This window comes from Bos indicus, chromosome 24 (genome assembly GCF_029378745.1).
Source record: "Bos indicus isolate NIAB-ARS_2022 breed Sahiwal x Tharparkar chromosome 24, NIAB-ARS_B.indTharparkar_mat_pri_1.0, whole genome shotgun sequence".
In the NCBI taxonomy this organism is placed as follows: domain Eukaryota; kingdom Metazoa; phylum Chordata; class Mammalia; order Artiodactyla; family Bovidae; genus Bos; species Bos indicus.
Window position 1 is genome coordinate 47,052,241 of NC_091783.1, and position 13,305 is coordinate 47,065,545.

Consider the following 13,305-nt stretch of genomic DNA (forward strand, 5'->3'; position numbering starts at 1 on the left):
GGAAATCAGTCCTGAATATTCATTACAAGGACTGATGCTGAAGCTGAAGCTCCAATACTTTGGCCACCAGATGCGAAGAAACGACTCATTTGAAAAGACCCTGAACCTGGCAGAGATTGAAGGCAGAAGAAGGGGACGAGAGAGGATGAGATGGCTGGATGGCATCACCGACTCAACGGATATGAGTTTGAATAAACTCCGGGAGTTGGTGAAGACAGGGAAGCCTGGCGAGCTTCAGTCCACCGGGTCGCAAAGAGTCGGACACTACCGAGCGTCTGAAATGAACTGAACTGCCAATCATCCCCTTTGTGTCTCTTGATTGGCCAGTGCGGTGCAAAAGCTCCGGATTAACAGGATTATTTTAACGTTGATTGGCATGCGGAAAGAATCCATCTTTGTCCAGTGATTGGCCGGCATGTCTAAACTCTGGCCAATCCTGAAGGGGGCGGGCTGGTTAAGCGTCAGATTTCCCTGAACTGCCTTGGTGGCTGTACTGGTAGGCCTAATAACTGGCTCCTTTTCTTCCTACTCTCGGTTCTTAACGCAGCGTCCTGATGGAGCTATCTTACCAGACCCTCAGGTTCACCCATCAGGCTCGGGAAGCGGTAAGGAAAGCATATACTATCAGAAACTCCTCTCCTCTTCCTGCGGGCCGATTCCTGTGTCCAGTTGCTATGGCGACAGAGGCCGCTGCTCTTGTGGCGCAAGCACAAAGTCTGGGGACTAGGGTTGAAGCGGGGTTGCGGAAAGAAAGTCGGATTTGGGCTCGACTACTGTTTGATGAAAGAGACGGCAGAGTTTGTGACTGAGGAGATGAGGTGTTGAGGGGAAGGCATTATTATCAGGCAGGCTGAGTCTTGATGAGTGAGCGGATTTAGAGTATGGTCAAAATGAAATGGTTGAAACGCAGGATAACACTGACTTGGGAGTTGGAATACGGGGTTCTGGTCCTGATTCACTACTACCAAGGTTGAGACTTTAGGAATTTAATTCCTCTTTCAGGCTTCCGTTCCCGCAGTAGAAAGTAAGGTAATTGGACTATAATCCTTTCACACAAAGATTACATGAATTTTACAATACATAGTGTTACCTATTATCTGTGTCCTTAGCTAACTGGCTCAACAATATTTTCCACAACAAAAAACGTAAATTGAAGCTGTATTATATGCCAGGCATCGAGGATATAACAATACTTCAAGGGGAAAATGATTACAAACATTTTTTTTTTAGTTGAAAAATACTGATATTTAAGCTCCACCTCCAGAGATTCTGATTTACTGGTTTTGGTGTATCCTGTTCATTGATAGTTTTTAAAACCTCAGTTGTGATCTCAATCTCGATTGCAATGTGTAGCCAAGATTATGAACCACCACTCTACTGTTTCCCACCTTTAAAAAGAAGCTAATAATACACAATGAAAGGTAACCCTTTGGCCTTACACTCCCTCTACCTAGCAGTGTCTCTCCAACTTCTGCAGTTTCTTTCCAACTCATGGAAAGGATTGGCTACACTAGCTATTGCCACTTTGTCGCCTCTGGGTTGTGCTTAAGCCCTTCCAACCTGAGCCTGAACCACCGGCATCAAAACATTTGGGGATGGCTTTTAATAAAGCAGATTTCTGCACCTCCCTGAGAATTACAGAATCAGAAGCTCTCTGGGATGGGGATATTGAAACGTGCATCTTAAATTCAGACTCCAGGTTGGAAAACCACTGCCCTAGATAGTCTCACACATCTTCATGAGTTCCAATGCCATCTGTATGCCAGCAGCTCCCTTAAACTGACTTTAGACTGGACTTCTTTGCTGAGCCATGTGATATCCTAGAATATGGAACACAGAAAGGATGATAAATCAATTGACTACTTGACAAATCCAGTGGAAAATCAAGTATCTGCATGTTAACTTGTTCAACCGCTAACTCTTAACCTTCCCCTCTAAAACTTGTGGCTTTTCCAGTCTTCCTCTATCTGGGAATGTGAAACCACCATCCACCCAGTGGCTCAAATCAGAATTCTGAGAGTCATCCTTAGCTCCTTCTTCCTGCTAATTCCTGCTTAAGGAAGGCATCAGCAAATCTTACAGGTTCTATTTATATAATGGATCTTTAATAATAAATATTTCTACAGCCTTTATCTGGGTACAAGCCACCATAATCTATCACTTGAACCATTTCAATAGCCTCTTAACCATTCCCCCTGTTGGTTTTACCTCCTTTCAGTCAATTTTTCCTCCAACGATCAGAGTAATCTTAAAATTGTGTCACTCCTTGGCTAGGATCCTTTTAATGGCTTTCCATTATACTCGGGATAAAAGTACCACCTTGACATGATCTACAGAGCATGGTAATGTTGTGGCCCAATTTCCTCTTTGCCTCCCACTGCTCTAGGAACATTCTCTCAAATCTGACATGTTTCTGAACTCTATATAGTTTGTGCCATGTAGGTTATTATTTAATTGTGATTAATTTATGGTATTACCTGTTTCCTGCATGTGATATTGCCTCTCAGGCAGAATTCACGTGACTTGAAGACAGAGGCCCAGTCTTGTTTTTTTGTTCTATTCCCAAGATGGCACTGCTGCTGCTGCTAAGTCACTTCAGTCGTGTCCGACTCTGTGCGGCCCCATAGACGGCAGCCCACCAGGCTCCACCGTCCTGGGATTCTCCAGGCAAGAACACTGGAGTGGGTTGCCATTTCCTTCTCCAATGCATGAAAGTGAAAAGTGAAAGTGAAGTCGCTCAGTCATGTCCGACTCTTAGCAACCCCATGGACTGCAGCCCACCAGGCTCCTCCGTCCATGGGATTTTCCAGGCAAGAGTACTGGAGTGGGTTGCCATTGCAAGATGGCACTAGGGAGAGCCATATTTAGGTATGCTTATTGATGTCTTAAACTCCTGGGGTCTAAATGCAAGGAATTTTACTGATTAGGGGCCTGTGGAGGGGATAGATTGAGGTGGGGAAGATAATCAGTGAATTTGATGTATGTCCATAGGAACTTGATCATCTGTGTTATCTACTGTATTGGATTTCAAGAATACTTCCTCTTTATTTGGGTGATTTTTATTGTTTCAAATTTTAAATATATATGTTCTCATATATATATATTTCAATTGCATTTTTGTTTTAAATAATGTAATGTCACACTCAGTTTTAAAAGATTTAATAGTTCTACAGAACTTAAGAAAGTTTCCTGCTCCCTTTCACACCCTCAAGTATTGCTCCCCAGAAGCAACTACTTTTGCCCTTCTTCTTCAAAATAACAAGTTAAAATTTCTGAATTTTGATTTTCCATTGTCAGATGCAAATTCTACTTACTTTGATGGAAAGTGAGCATTTGGCTTTTTTTTATCCTACCTCTTTCCTTCCCCATCCTCTCTCTTTCTCTCTGGCCCATACTTCCCTTCCTCCATTCTCCTAAGATCGTTTTATCACAATTTTTGATTAAATACAAATTCAGTATAATTGTGTATATTAATCTGACCATGAAACCATTATTCACAGCTGAGCCTTATTTTTTATTTAACTGTGGGATAGGACTCAGTCGTAGCTTCAGTTCTGTCGCTCAGTCGTGTCCGACTCTTTGCAACCCCATGAATCCCAGCACGCCAGGCTTCTCTGTCCATCACCAACTCCCGGAGTTCACCCAGACTCATGTCCATCGAATCAGTGATGCCATCCAGCCATCTCATCCTCTGTCATCCCCTTCTCTTCCTGTCCCCAATCCCTCCCAGCATCAGAGTCTTTTCCAACGAGTCAACTCTTCGCATGAGGCGGCCAAAGTCTGGAGTTTCAGCTTTAGCATCATTCCTTCCAAAGAAATCCCAGGGCTGATCCCCTTCAGAATGGACTGGTTGGATCTCCTTGCAGTCCAAGGGACTCTCAAGAGTCTTCTCCAACACCACAGTTCAAAAGCATCAATTCTTCGGCGCTCAGCCTTCTTCACAGTCCAACTCTCACATCCATACATGACCACAGGAAAAACCATAGCCTTGACTAGACGGACCTTTGTTGGCAAAGTAATGTCTCTGCTTTTGAATATGCTATCTAGGTTGGTCATAACTTTCCTTCCAGGGAGTAAGCGTCTTTTAATTTCATGGCTGCAGTCACCATCTGCAGTGATTTTGGAGCCCCAAAAAATAGTCTGACTAAACTCTGCCTTATTCTTAGGTTTACTTTTCTGTATATTTGATACTACTTTCTTCCTAAATTTTCTGAAGAAACTGTAAACCTCCTCTCCATGTGGTGAAGCTCACCAAGAAAATTTTCAGGTTTTTTTCTTTTCCTTCTTTCCTTTTGTTTAGAAGAGTGACTTAAACAATTTATTTATTCATTTTTGGTTGTGCTGGGTCTTGGTTGCTGTGCGGGTTTTCTCTAAGTTGCAGAGAACGGGGGCTACTCTCTAGCTGCAATATGCAGTCTCCTCATTGTGATGGCTCCTCTTGATGTAGAGCTCAGGCTCGGGGCACTAGGGCTTCAGTAGTTGCTGCTCCCTGGTCACTAGGTGCGGCCCAATGGCGTTGTTGCCCTGAGGCGTGTGGGATTGTCCCCCGACCAGAGATGAGACCCATGTCCTCTGCATTGGCAGGCAGATTCTCAACCGCTGGGCCACCAGGGAAGTTCCTTTTTCCTCCTTCTTGCCTTATATCCCTGTTTTAGCAAAATACACCAACCAGTGGCTGCCAGAGAAAGGGCACATGGGAGGCAAAGTTTTTGAAGTACGTATGCACATACATCCAGACAAAGCAGCAGTGTATGAAGTGGCTTTCCAGGTGAAGAACCTGCCTGCCAGTGCAGGAGATGACTGAAGCGACTTGGCATGCATGCACACTATGCGTGCAACTCTGTCCTTCTCTCACCTTGTTGATGGTGTGGCTGAGACTGATACTCTAGGTTGGAATTGATTTCATGTCATTTGAGGAGGCATTTCTCCATTATTTTTTAGCTTCCAGTGGGGTAGCAACAAGTGTGATGTTATTCATTCTCTGAATCCTTTTAGAATCTTCTCCTTACCATCTCTAGTTTCTGAATTTTCATGAAGATATCACTTGTTGAGAATTCTTTCTCATTCCCAGTGCTGGTATGAAGTTATGGGCCATTTAGATTAGGGAATTCATGCCCTCAATTCTGGAAAATATTCTTGTATTATTTCTTTAGATAATTTCTCTCTCTCTCTTTTTCCCTCTTGCTCTTCCTTTCTTTCTCTCTTGTCCTTCTTCCCTCCCTCCCTTCCTTTCGTTTTCCTGTTTTCCTTTCCTGGAAGTCCTATTCATTGAATGTTTGACTTCCATATGGAATCTGTAACATGCTGGTTTCTGTTTTATTTTACAATGCTTACTCTTGTTTTTTCTTATCAAGAGACCTCGTCAACTTTTTATCTGATTTGGTTGAGTTTTAAATTTCTGCTTTCGTATTTTTATTTCCAGATACTTTCTTATTGTCTCAGTGTTCCTTTTTCATGGCTCCTTTTAACTGTGAAGGTTTCCTCTCCCTCCCTGCCCCACCCCCTTCCCTTTTTGTCTTTTGCTCCTAGTATTTTGTCTGTTTCTGTTGCAGGAAGACGGACCCCTTCCAGGGCCCAAAACTGGGCTCTTGTCTAACACTAGGAAATGAATTGTCCTAGGAGACACGTGTGCTGACAAAGCAAGAGATTTTATTGGGAAAGGGCACCCGGGTGGAGAGCAGTAGGGTAAGGGAACCCAGGAGAAGTGCTCTGCTGCGTGGCTTGCAGTCTCACAGTTTTATGGTGATGGGATTAGTTTCCGGGTGGTCTTTGGCCAATCATTCTAATTCAGAGTCTTTCCTGGTGGCGCACGCATGGTTCAGCCAAGATGGATGCTAGCGAGAGGGATTCTGGGAAACGGACGGACACACGGTGTCTCCTTTAGACCTTTCCTGAATTCTTCCGGTTGGTGGTGGCTTATTAGTTCCTTATTCCTTATCAGGATCTCCTGTCATAAAACAACTCATGCAAATGGTTACCATGGTGTCTGGCCAGGGTGGGCGGTTTCAATGTGCTTCCCCTAACATTGCCTCTCTAGTTTTTCTTTGCTTTTTTTCCCTGGTGCTCTGTCTTTCATGTAGGTTTTCCTCAGAAATCTAGTGAACCTTGCCTGAGGTAAGACACCTAAAAGCGAATTAGAATCTGTGAGCTTTAGAAGAGGCTCCTCAAATAGGGATGGGTTTTTCTGTTGGATGATCAGGTAGGCAGGAGCTTTTTTATTGGGACATCCACAGAAGCCAGTTTCTGTAGATATTTGCTCTGAGGTTTTCAGTTTCTCCAAGAAATGCTCTTCGCTTTCCTACAGGGAATGAGGGCAAAACAAGCATGCTTCCTATCCCTGTTGGAGTTAAACAGGGAAAGGCAGTTGTTTGGGGGTGGGGGGTTTCTCTTCACTGTTCAGAGCAAAATTTGTACTTACTCTTTCCTTTTTTAAAAAAATTCCTTTACCATCATTTTAATGTGATTTGGGGAGACAGCAGAGAGAAACAATCTCTAGAACAGTTTTTGTTTTACAGATATGTATTGTCTACTGGGCCCAAAGACTCGCACTAGTTGCTTTTGCAGGAGGTGAATTTAAAAAAAATCAACTAATATATGATTCGTATCTAAATGATAGGTTTGTTTTGTTATTGTGGGTTTCAAATCAGGCATTTGTCATACTTGTTTGTATGTTAAAATTTACTTTTAAATACGGTTATTTATTTGCATATGATAGGGGTTGGTGGCTGAGCTTAAGAATGGGAGTTAGATACTTTTCAATTCATATACTGGTTTTTACTTAACACTGAGGTGTAAATATACATTTATTCATCAGCTCCTACAATGAACACTTACTTAGTGACTACTATGTATAAAAACATGGTGTTTTGAGATACCCGTGATGTTTTGGGCGTTGAAACTGCCGATTAGCCTTAGGAAACGCCTCTTGGTTTTCATGATACTACAGTCTCCTAGAGTTCTGTTTTCCTTCTTGGCCTCTTTAATGCTCTTATCTTTCTCTGTCCCTTACAGTTTTGTTCTTTAGGATCTAAACTTGCCCCTTTTGGTCAGCCTTTTCCAAAGTTGACAAAGTGCCCCTCCTTGATGCAAAGAGTAGACATCACCATGCCACCTTTATCCCAGTAAATTATAATTGGATTTTTCCTTGTCATGACCTTTTCCTTTCCCGTCCTTTTCCTTCCCCTGACCCCAGTAGACTATAAGCTCCTTGAGGCAAGAACTCTGGTAAGTTTCTTTTCTAACTGGTAAACTGATAATGTTTCAGAAGGGCTTCTGAGTCTTTAGTGTGCACACTGAACACCTGGGATGTTTTGAACATTCAGGTTGTGATCCAGTAGTTCTGGGTGTGCATCATGACCTCCTGTGTGGTACCGTAATGATCTGTGGGTAGCAAAGATCTGTGAGTGGAGAATTTTCTCCTATTCCATTTTAAATTTAGTGTTTAATTAAAATAAAGCTGTGTCCAATTTGTAAACCTCTGCCACTGTTTTTTTTTTTTTCCCCACTTGAAGGTAAGATCCTGGGGGAAAGGAACTCTGAGGAGCAATTGCTTCATTGTTTTTAATTTGACCACAGAATTTAAACCAAACAAACAGTAATTGGTATCAATGCAGAAGAACAGTTTTTAGAAAGCCATAATTGAGCCACACATTCATGCGCAAAATAATCTGATACAAAATTACTTTTATTTATTCTCACTTGTCATTACAGGTACTTTTCAAAAGTTGTGACTTCGCTTGTGCGAAACTTTTATATTAAAAAAATACCTACTATAAGTGTTAACTAATTAATGAGGTGGCAGATTAGGTTTTTAAATGAGTGTTGTTAAATGCCTTAGCTTTTATTAATCACATGGTCCCCTAAAAAAAAAAAAAAAAAAACTAGGGTAATTGAAAATTTAATTACATCAATGTTTTTCTTCAGAGAACTAAGGCTTATTAAACTTTAAATGTTCAAACATTTAAGCATCTATTGAAATACCAATAGCTATAAACAATGCGCAGTTCTAAATACTAATTAAATGAGCTCTAAATCACCATAAGCTAAGCTGAATTTTAAGTAACTCATGTTTTAAGTGCTCTGCTCTGCTCTTACTTACTTAAGGAAGATTAACTACTTCACTGCTGACCACCGGTGTAGCCTTGTGGGGATCTTTAAAAATGCTGTGGCTGATGTTGAACCACATTTTTTCTGTACTTGGACCAAGAAAGGGAGACTGATCAGACAACCTGGAACATTTTGCTAATGTCACATTGATACTCTTGGAGATGTGTTTTTTTTTTCTTTATTCCCCTACTTTTAACCACATAACTGAGAATATACAGATGTGAATTTGTACATTTGGTGTTTTGTGTTAACATCCTTTCTTTCTTTTGTAAAAAAAAACAACTACATTAATTTTAATAGATTTTATTTTTAAGTATAAAAAGTATATATCTCTCCATTCAGATCAGTCTTGTGTACATTTAAAAAAATTTATACAGCTTCCTGCTTTCAAATGTGATACAGCAAATAGTACCAGCAGTTTTGCAGAGATGAGACAGGGAGCTGAATTTGGGAAGACTTCGGTGGTTAGAATGGGGATGGAAGAGGACCAGAGAGGAGGCAGCTTGGCAAACAAATTGCTCCATGCTTCTGAGTTTTGGGCTGAATACTAAGCTGTGCATACACAGAGTGGAAATGTTTGAAGCTGGGGTAAAGCCAATTATCAGGGAACTGTAAGAGGAACAGCTACCCGTGCTCGTGTAACACTGCTATGTTTGAAGTCCAACCAACCTGAGTGGAGACCTCTTGTGGAACAGCAGAGCATTTACTGGAGATTCTAGGAAGGCAGTGCGTGAGGGAAGATTCCCCTGGAGGAGGGCATGGCAACCCACTTCAGTATTCTTGCCTGGAGATTCCCATAGACAGAGGAGCCTGGTGGGCTAGTCCATGGGGTCGCAGAGTCAGACACAACTGAAGAGACTTGGCACAAAACTAGTCTTAGAATAAACATGACTTTACATAACCTCTTTTCTAACAAAGCTTAATAGGATCAGAATTACCTGCAAATAACTGAACGATCTGCTTCTCCCAAACCCTCAACATACTTAAAAGAAGGTAATATAATCTAGAGATTTGCAGGACTGGCATCCAAGGAAAAAACTGCTAGCGGTCATAAAAAACAGGAAAATGTGCCAAAACGACAAAAATCCGTCAACAGAAGACTCAGCAATACAACAAAAGACAGAATTGGCGGATGGGGGGTCTTTAAAAACAGTTGTTATAAATATGTTTAAGCATTTACGGAAAACATGATTATAAAAAGGAGAAAAACAAGATATAAGAAAATAGGCAAAATTGTTTCTGGGTCCTCAAGTCTGTTCCATTGGTCTTTTTGTCTATTTCCTATGCCAATGCCACACTGTCTTAGAAATATAGTTGTATCCATTCTTTTATTTTTATTTTTTTCATTTTTTAAGTTATATCCATTCTTTATGGGCTTCCCCAGGTGGCTCAGTGGTAAAGAATCCTCCTGCCAATGCAGGAAACGCAGGATTGATCCCTGGGTTGGAAAGATCCCCTGGAGAAGGAGATGGCAACCCACTCCAATATTCTTGCCTAGGAAATCGCCAGAGGAGCCTGGCAGCCTACAGTCCATGGGGCCGCAAAAGAGTCAGACACTTGTTTAGTGACTAAACGCCAATCCATTCTTGATATCCTCTAGAGCAAAGACTTCTCACTTGTTCTTTTTTGTCAAATGGTCACACTATTATTGACATGTGTTTACATATTTTAGAATCAACTTGTCAAATTCCACAAAGGTTGCTAAATTTTGATTGAGATGGCATTGAGTTGGAAGAATAAATTTGAGAAGAATTGATGATTTAAAAATAATGAGAATTACAAAGAATTCTCCAATTGAAGAGTATGGTTTCTCTTTTTATTCTGGCTTCCTTAATTTTTTTCAGTAGCAGTTTAGAGTTTTCTGCATAGAAAACTTGCCCATTTTTGTTAGAAATACTTGTAGTTCTTGATACGACTCTAAATGGTTTTCATATCATTGTAAATGGTTTCTTGGTTTTTAAAATTTAATTTTATATTTATTACTAATATGTAGAAATGCAATTGATTTTGTATGTTGATCTTATTTTAGCAATATAAAATAGTGTGCTTAGAGTTCTTTTTTTAAATCAAAGAAGTGTGTTGATTTTTACCAAATACTTTTCTACATTTGTTAAAGTGATTATAATATTTCCCTTTATTTTATAATGTGGTGCATTAACTATGTTGTTTGATTCTCTAATATTAAACAGTCTTATCTCATTCCTGGGATATGCTGAAGTTTGATGTTACATAATGGTGATTCAGTTTGCTAATATTTTGCTTAGACTTTTTCCATCTATATTAATGAGTGAGACTGGCCTATTGTTTTCCTCTTTTGAGTGTCTTTGTCAGGTTTTAGTATGAAAGATATGTTGTCCTCATAAAAATTAAGAAATATTCCCTCTTCTTCATTCAGTAGTAAAAATTATGAAGATTGCCATTGTGTTTTTCATTGAATGGTAGAATTTGCCTTGAAAGAAATCTGAGAATGGATTTCCCGTAGAAAGTGTTTTGCTTTGTTTTTTGTTTGTTTATTGCGTGGTTTTTAACAAATTCAGGTTATTTTCATCAAAACTGTTGGTACTTTAAAATTTCTTTTTGCTGTTGATTTGGTATGTTATGTTTTTTTAGAATTTATTTATCTCATCTAAATTTTCAAATTTATTGGCATAATTGTTCATAATATCCTTTCTTTTTTTTTTCATAATATCCTTTCTTAAAAAATTAAATATATATGGAATCTGTAACCATCTTCCCTTTTTATTCTTACATTGGTTTTTTTGTGCCTTCTCTTATTTTTCTTCATTAGTCTTACCAAAGGTTTATCAATTTTGTCAGTCTTTTCAAAGAACCAAGTTTTGTTGATCCTGTCTATGGTCTGTTTGATTTCTGTTTCTCTATTTTTGCGGTCTTAAAATTATTATTTCTTTGCAAATCAAAACAACAGTGAGCTATCACCTCATACCAGCCAGAAGGCTAGCATCAAAAGATCTACAAACAACAAACGCTGGAGAAGGTACGGAGAGAAGGGAACCCTTCTAGTCTGTTGGTGGGAATATAAATTGGTACAGTCACTATGAAGAACAGTATGCTGCTGCTGCTAAGTTGCTTCAGTTGTGTCCAACTCTGTGCGACCCCAGAGATGGCAGCCTACCAGGCTCCCCCGTCCCTGGGATTCTCCAGGCAAGAACACTGGAGTGGGTTGCCATTTCCTTCTCCAGTGCATGAAAGTGAAAGGTGAAAGTGAAGTCGATCAGTCGTGTCCGACTCTTAGCAACCCCATGGACTGCAGCCTCCAGGCTCCTCCATCCATGGGATTTTCCAGGCAAGAGTACTGGAGTGGGGTGCCATTGCCTTCTCCTATGGAGGTTCTTAAAAAACTAAAAACAGAGCTACCATATGACCCTACAATCCCACTCCTGGGCATATATCTATCCAGAGAAAAACATAATCTGAAAGGATACATACACCCCAGTGTTCATTGTAGCACTGTTTATAATAACCAAGATAGGTAAGCAGTCTAAATGTCCATTGACGGAGGAATGGATAAAGAAGATGTGTTACATATATACAATGGACTATTACTCAGCCATTAAAAAGGATGAAATAATGCCATTTGCAGTAACATGGATGGACCTAAAGAGTGTCATACTGAATGAAGTAAGTCAGACAGAGAAGAAGTGAAGTGAAGTCGCTCAGTCGTGTCCGACTCTTTGTGACCCCATGGACTGTAGCCTACCAGGCTCCTCTGTCCACGGGATTTTCCAGGCAACAGTACTGGAGTGGATTGCCATTTCCTTCCCCAGGGGATCTTCCCGACCCAGGGATTGAAGCCAGGTCTCCCACATTGTAGACAGACGCTTAACTGTCTGAGCCACCAGGGAAGTCAAGTCACACAGAGAAGGAGAAATATCATATGACATCCCTTATATGTGAAATCTAAAAAGAAATGATACAAATGAACTTACAAAACAGAAAGACATTCACAGGTTTAGAAAACAAACTTAGGTTGCTGGGGATGGGAGGGATAGTTAGGGAGTTTGGGATGGACATGTACACACTGCTGTATTTAAAACAGATAACCAACAAAGACCTACCGTATAGCACATGGAAGTCCGGTCAATGTTATGTGGCAATCTGGATGGGAGGGGGATTGAGGTGGGAAGTGGATACATGTATATGTATGACTGAGTCCCTTCGCTATTTACCTGAAACTATCATAACATTGTTAATCAGGTATACCCTAGTACAAAATAAAAAATTCAAAAGAATAAAAAAAGTGTAAAAAATGGTTATTTTCTATACTTTCCTTGGCTTTATTATTTTTTATAATTTATTAATATATTTGCTTAATTTTTAATATTTATCTTTTTTCTTTTAACAGATGCATTTAAAGATTTAAATTTTCCTTTAATCACCGCTTTGCCTGCTTCCATATGTTTTAATATGTAGCATTTTAATTTTTCTTTTTTATTCCCTTGTGGCTCAGCTGGAAAAGAATCCACCTGCAATGCAGGAGACCTGGGTTCCATCCCTGTGTTGGGAAGATACCCTGGAGGAGAGAAAGGCTACCCACTCCAGTATTCTGGCCTGGAGAATTCCATGGACTGTATAGTCCATGGGGGCGCAAAGAGTTGGACTCAACTGAACGACTTTTGCTTTTTTCATTCAGTTCCAAATATTTTCTTATATCTATTATGATTTTTCCCTGACTCATAAGTATTTAGAAGTGTATTATTTACATATGGGAGGTCTGCTGATACCTTTTGGACATTGTTTTCTAGTTTAATTGTGCTGTATTTACTAGCAACATTCTACAGGATTTCAGTCCTCTGACATTTGTCGAGAATTGTTTTATGGCTCAACGTATGGTTAAGTTTCTTAATTGTGTTGTTCAAATCTTTTATATGTTACAGATTTTTTTTTCTTTTTGTTCGAAGGCATATAAGTATCTCTCACTGTAATTGTATTTTTTGCCTATTTCTCCTTTTGATTTTGTCAATTTTTGCTTTATTTGATGTTATGTTATTTTGTGGGATGAATGGTATCCCCTTCTCCCAAAATGTTATATGTTTAGGTACCTAAACATATAGAATTGTTATCTTCAGTTAATTTGTGTGTTTGATGTGAGATAGGGGTTAAGTTTATTTTTTTTTCCTATTTGGTTATCCAATTGCTCCAGCATCTTTTAAAAAATTTTTGAATTACTGTGGCAACTTC

General features: G+C 39.8%; 1 protein-coding gene across 4 annotated transcripts in view; it reads left to right on the forward strand.

Moving 5' to 3' along the window:
* Window positions 1-436: 436 nt before the first annotated feature.
* The window catches only part of KATNAL2 (katanin catalytic subunit A1 like 2), a 110,005-nt gene continuing 97,136 nt past the window's right edge, over window positions 437-13,305 (forward strand). For 2 of the 4 annotated variants that reach the window (XM_070779002.1, XM_070779001.1), the window contains exon 1: window positions 437-605. In XM_070779002.1, coding sequence (XP_070635103.1) covers window positions 555-605 — 51 coding nt within the window. In that variant the 5' untranslated portion in view covers window positions 437-554. The remainder of the gene's footprint in view (window positions 606-13,305) is intronic. The other 2 variants (XM_019986997.2, XM_019986998.2) reach the window with 1 other exon arrangement.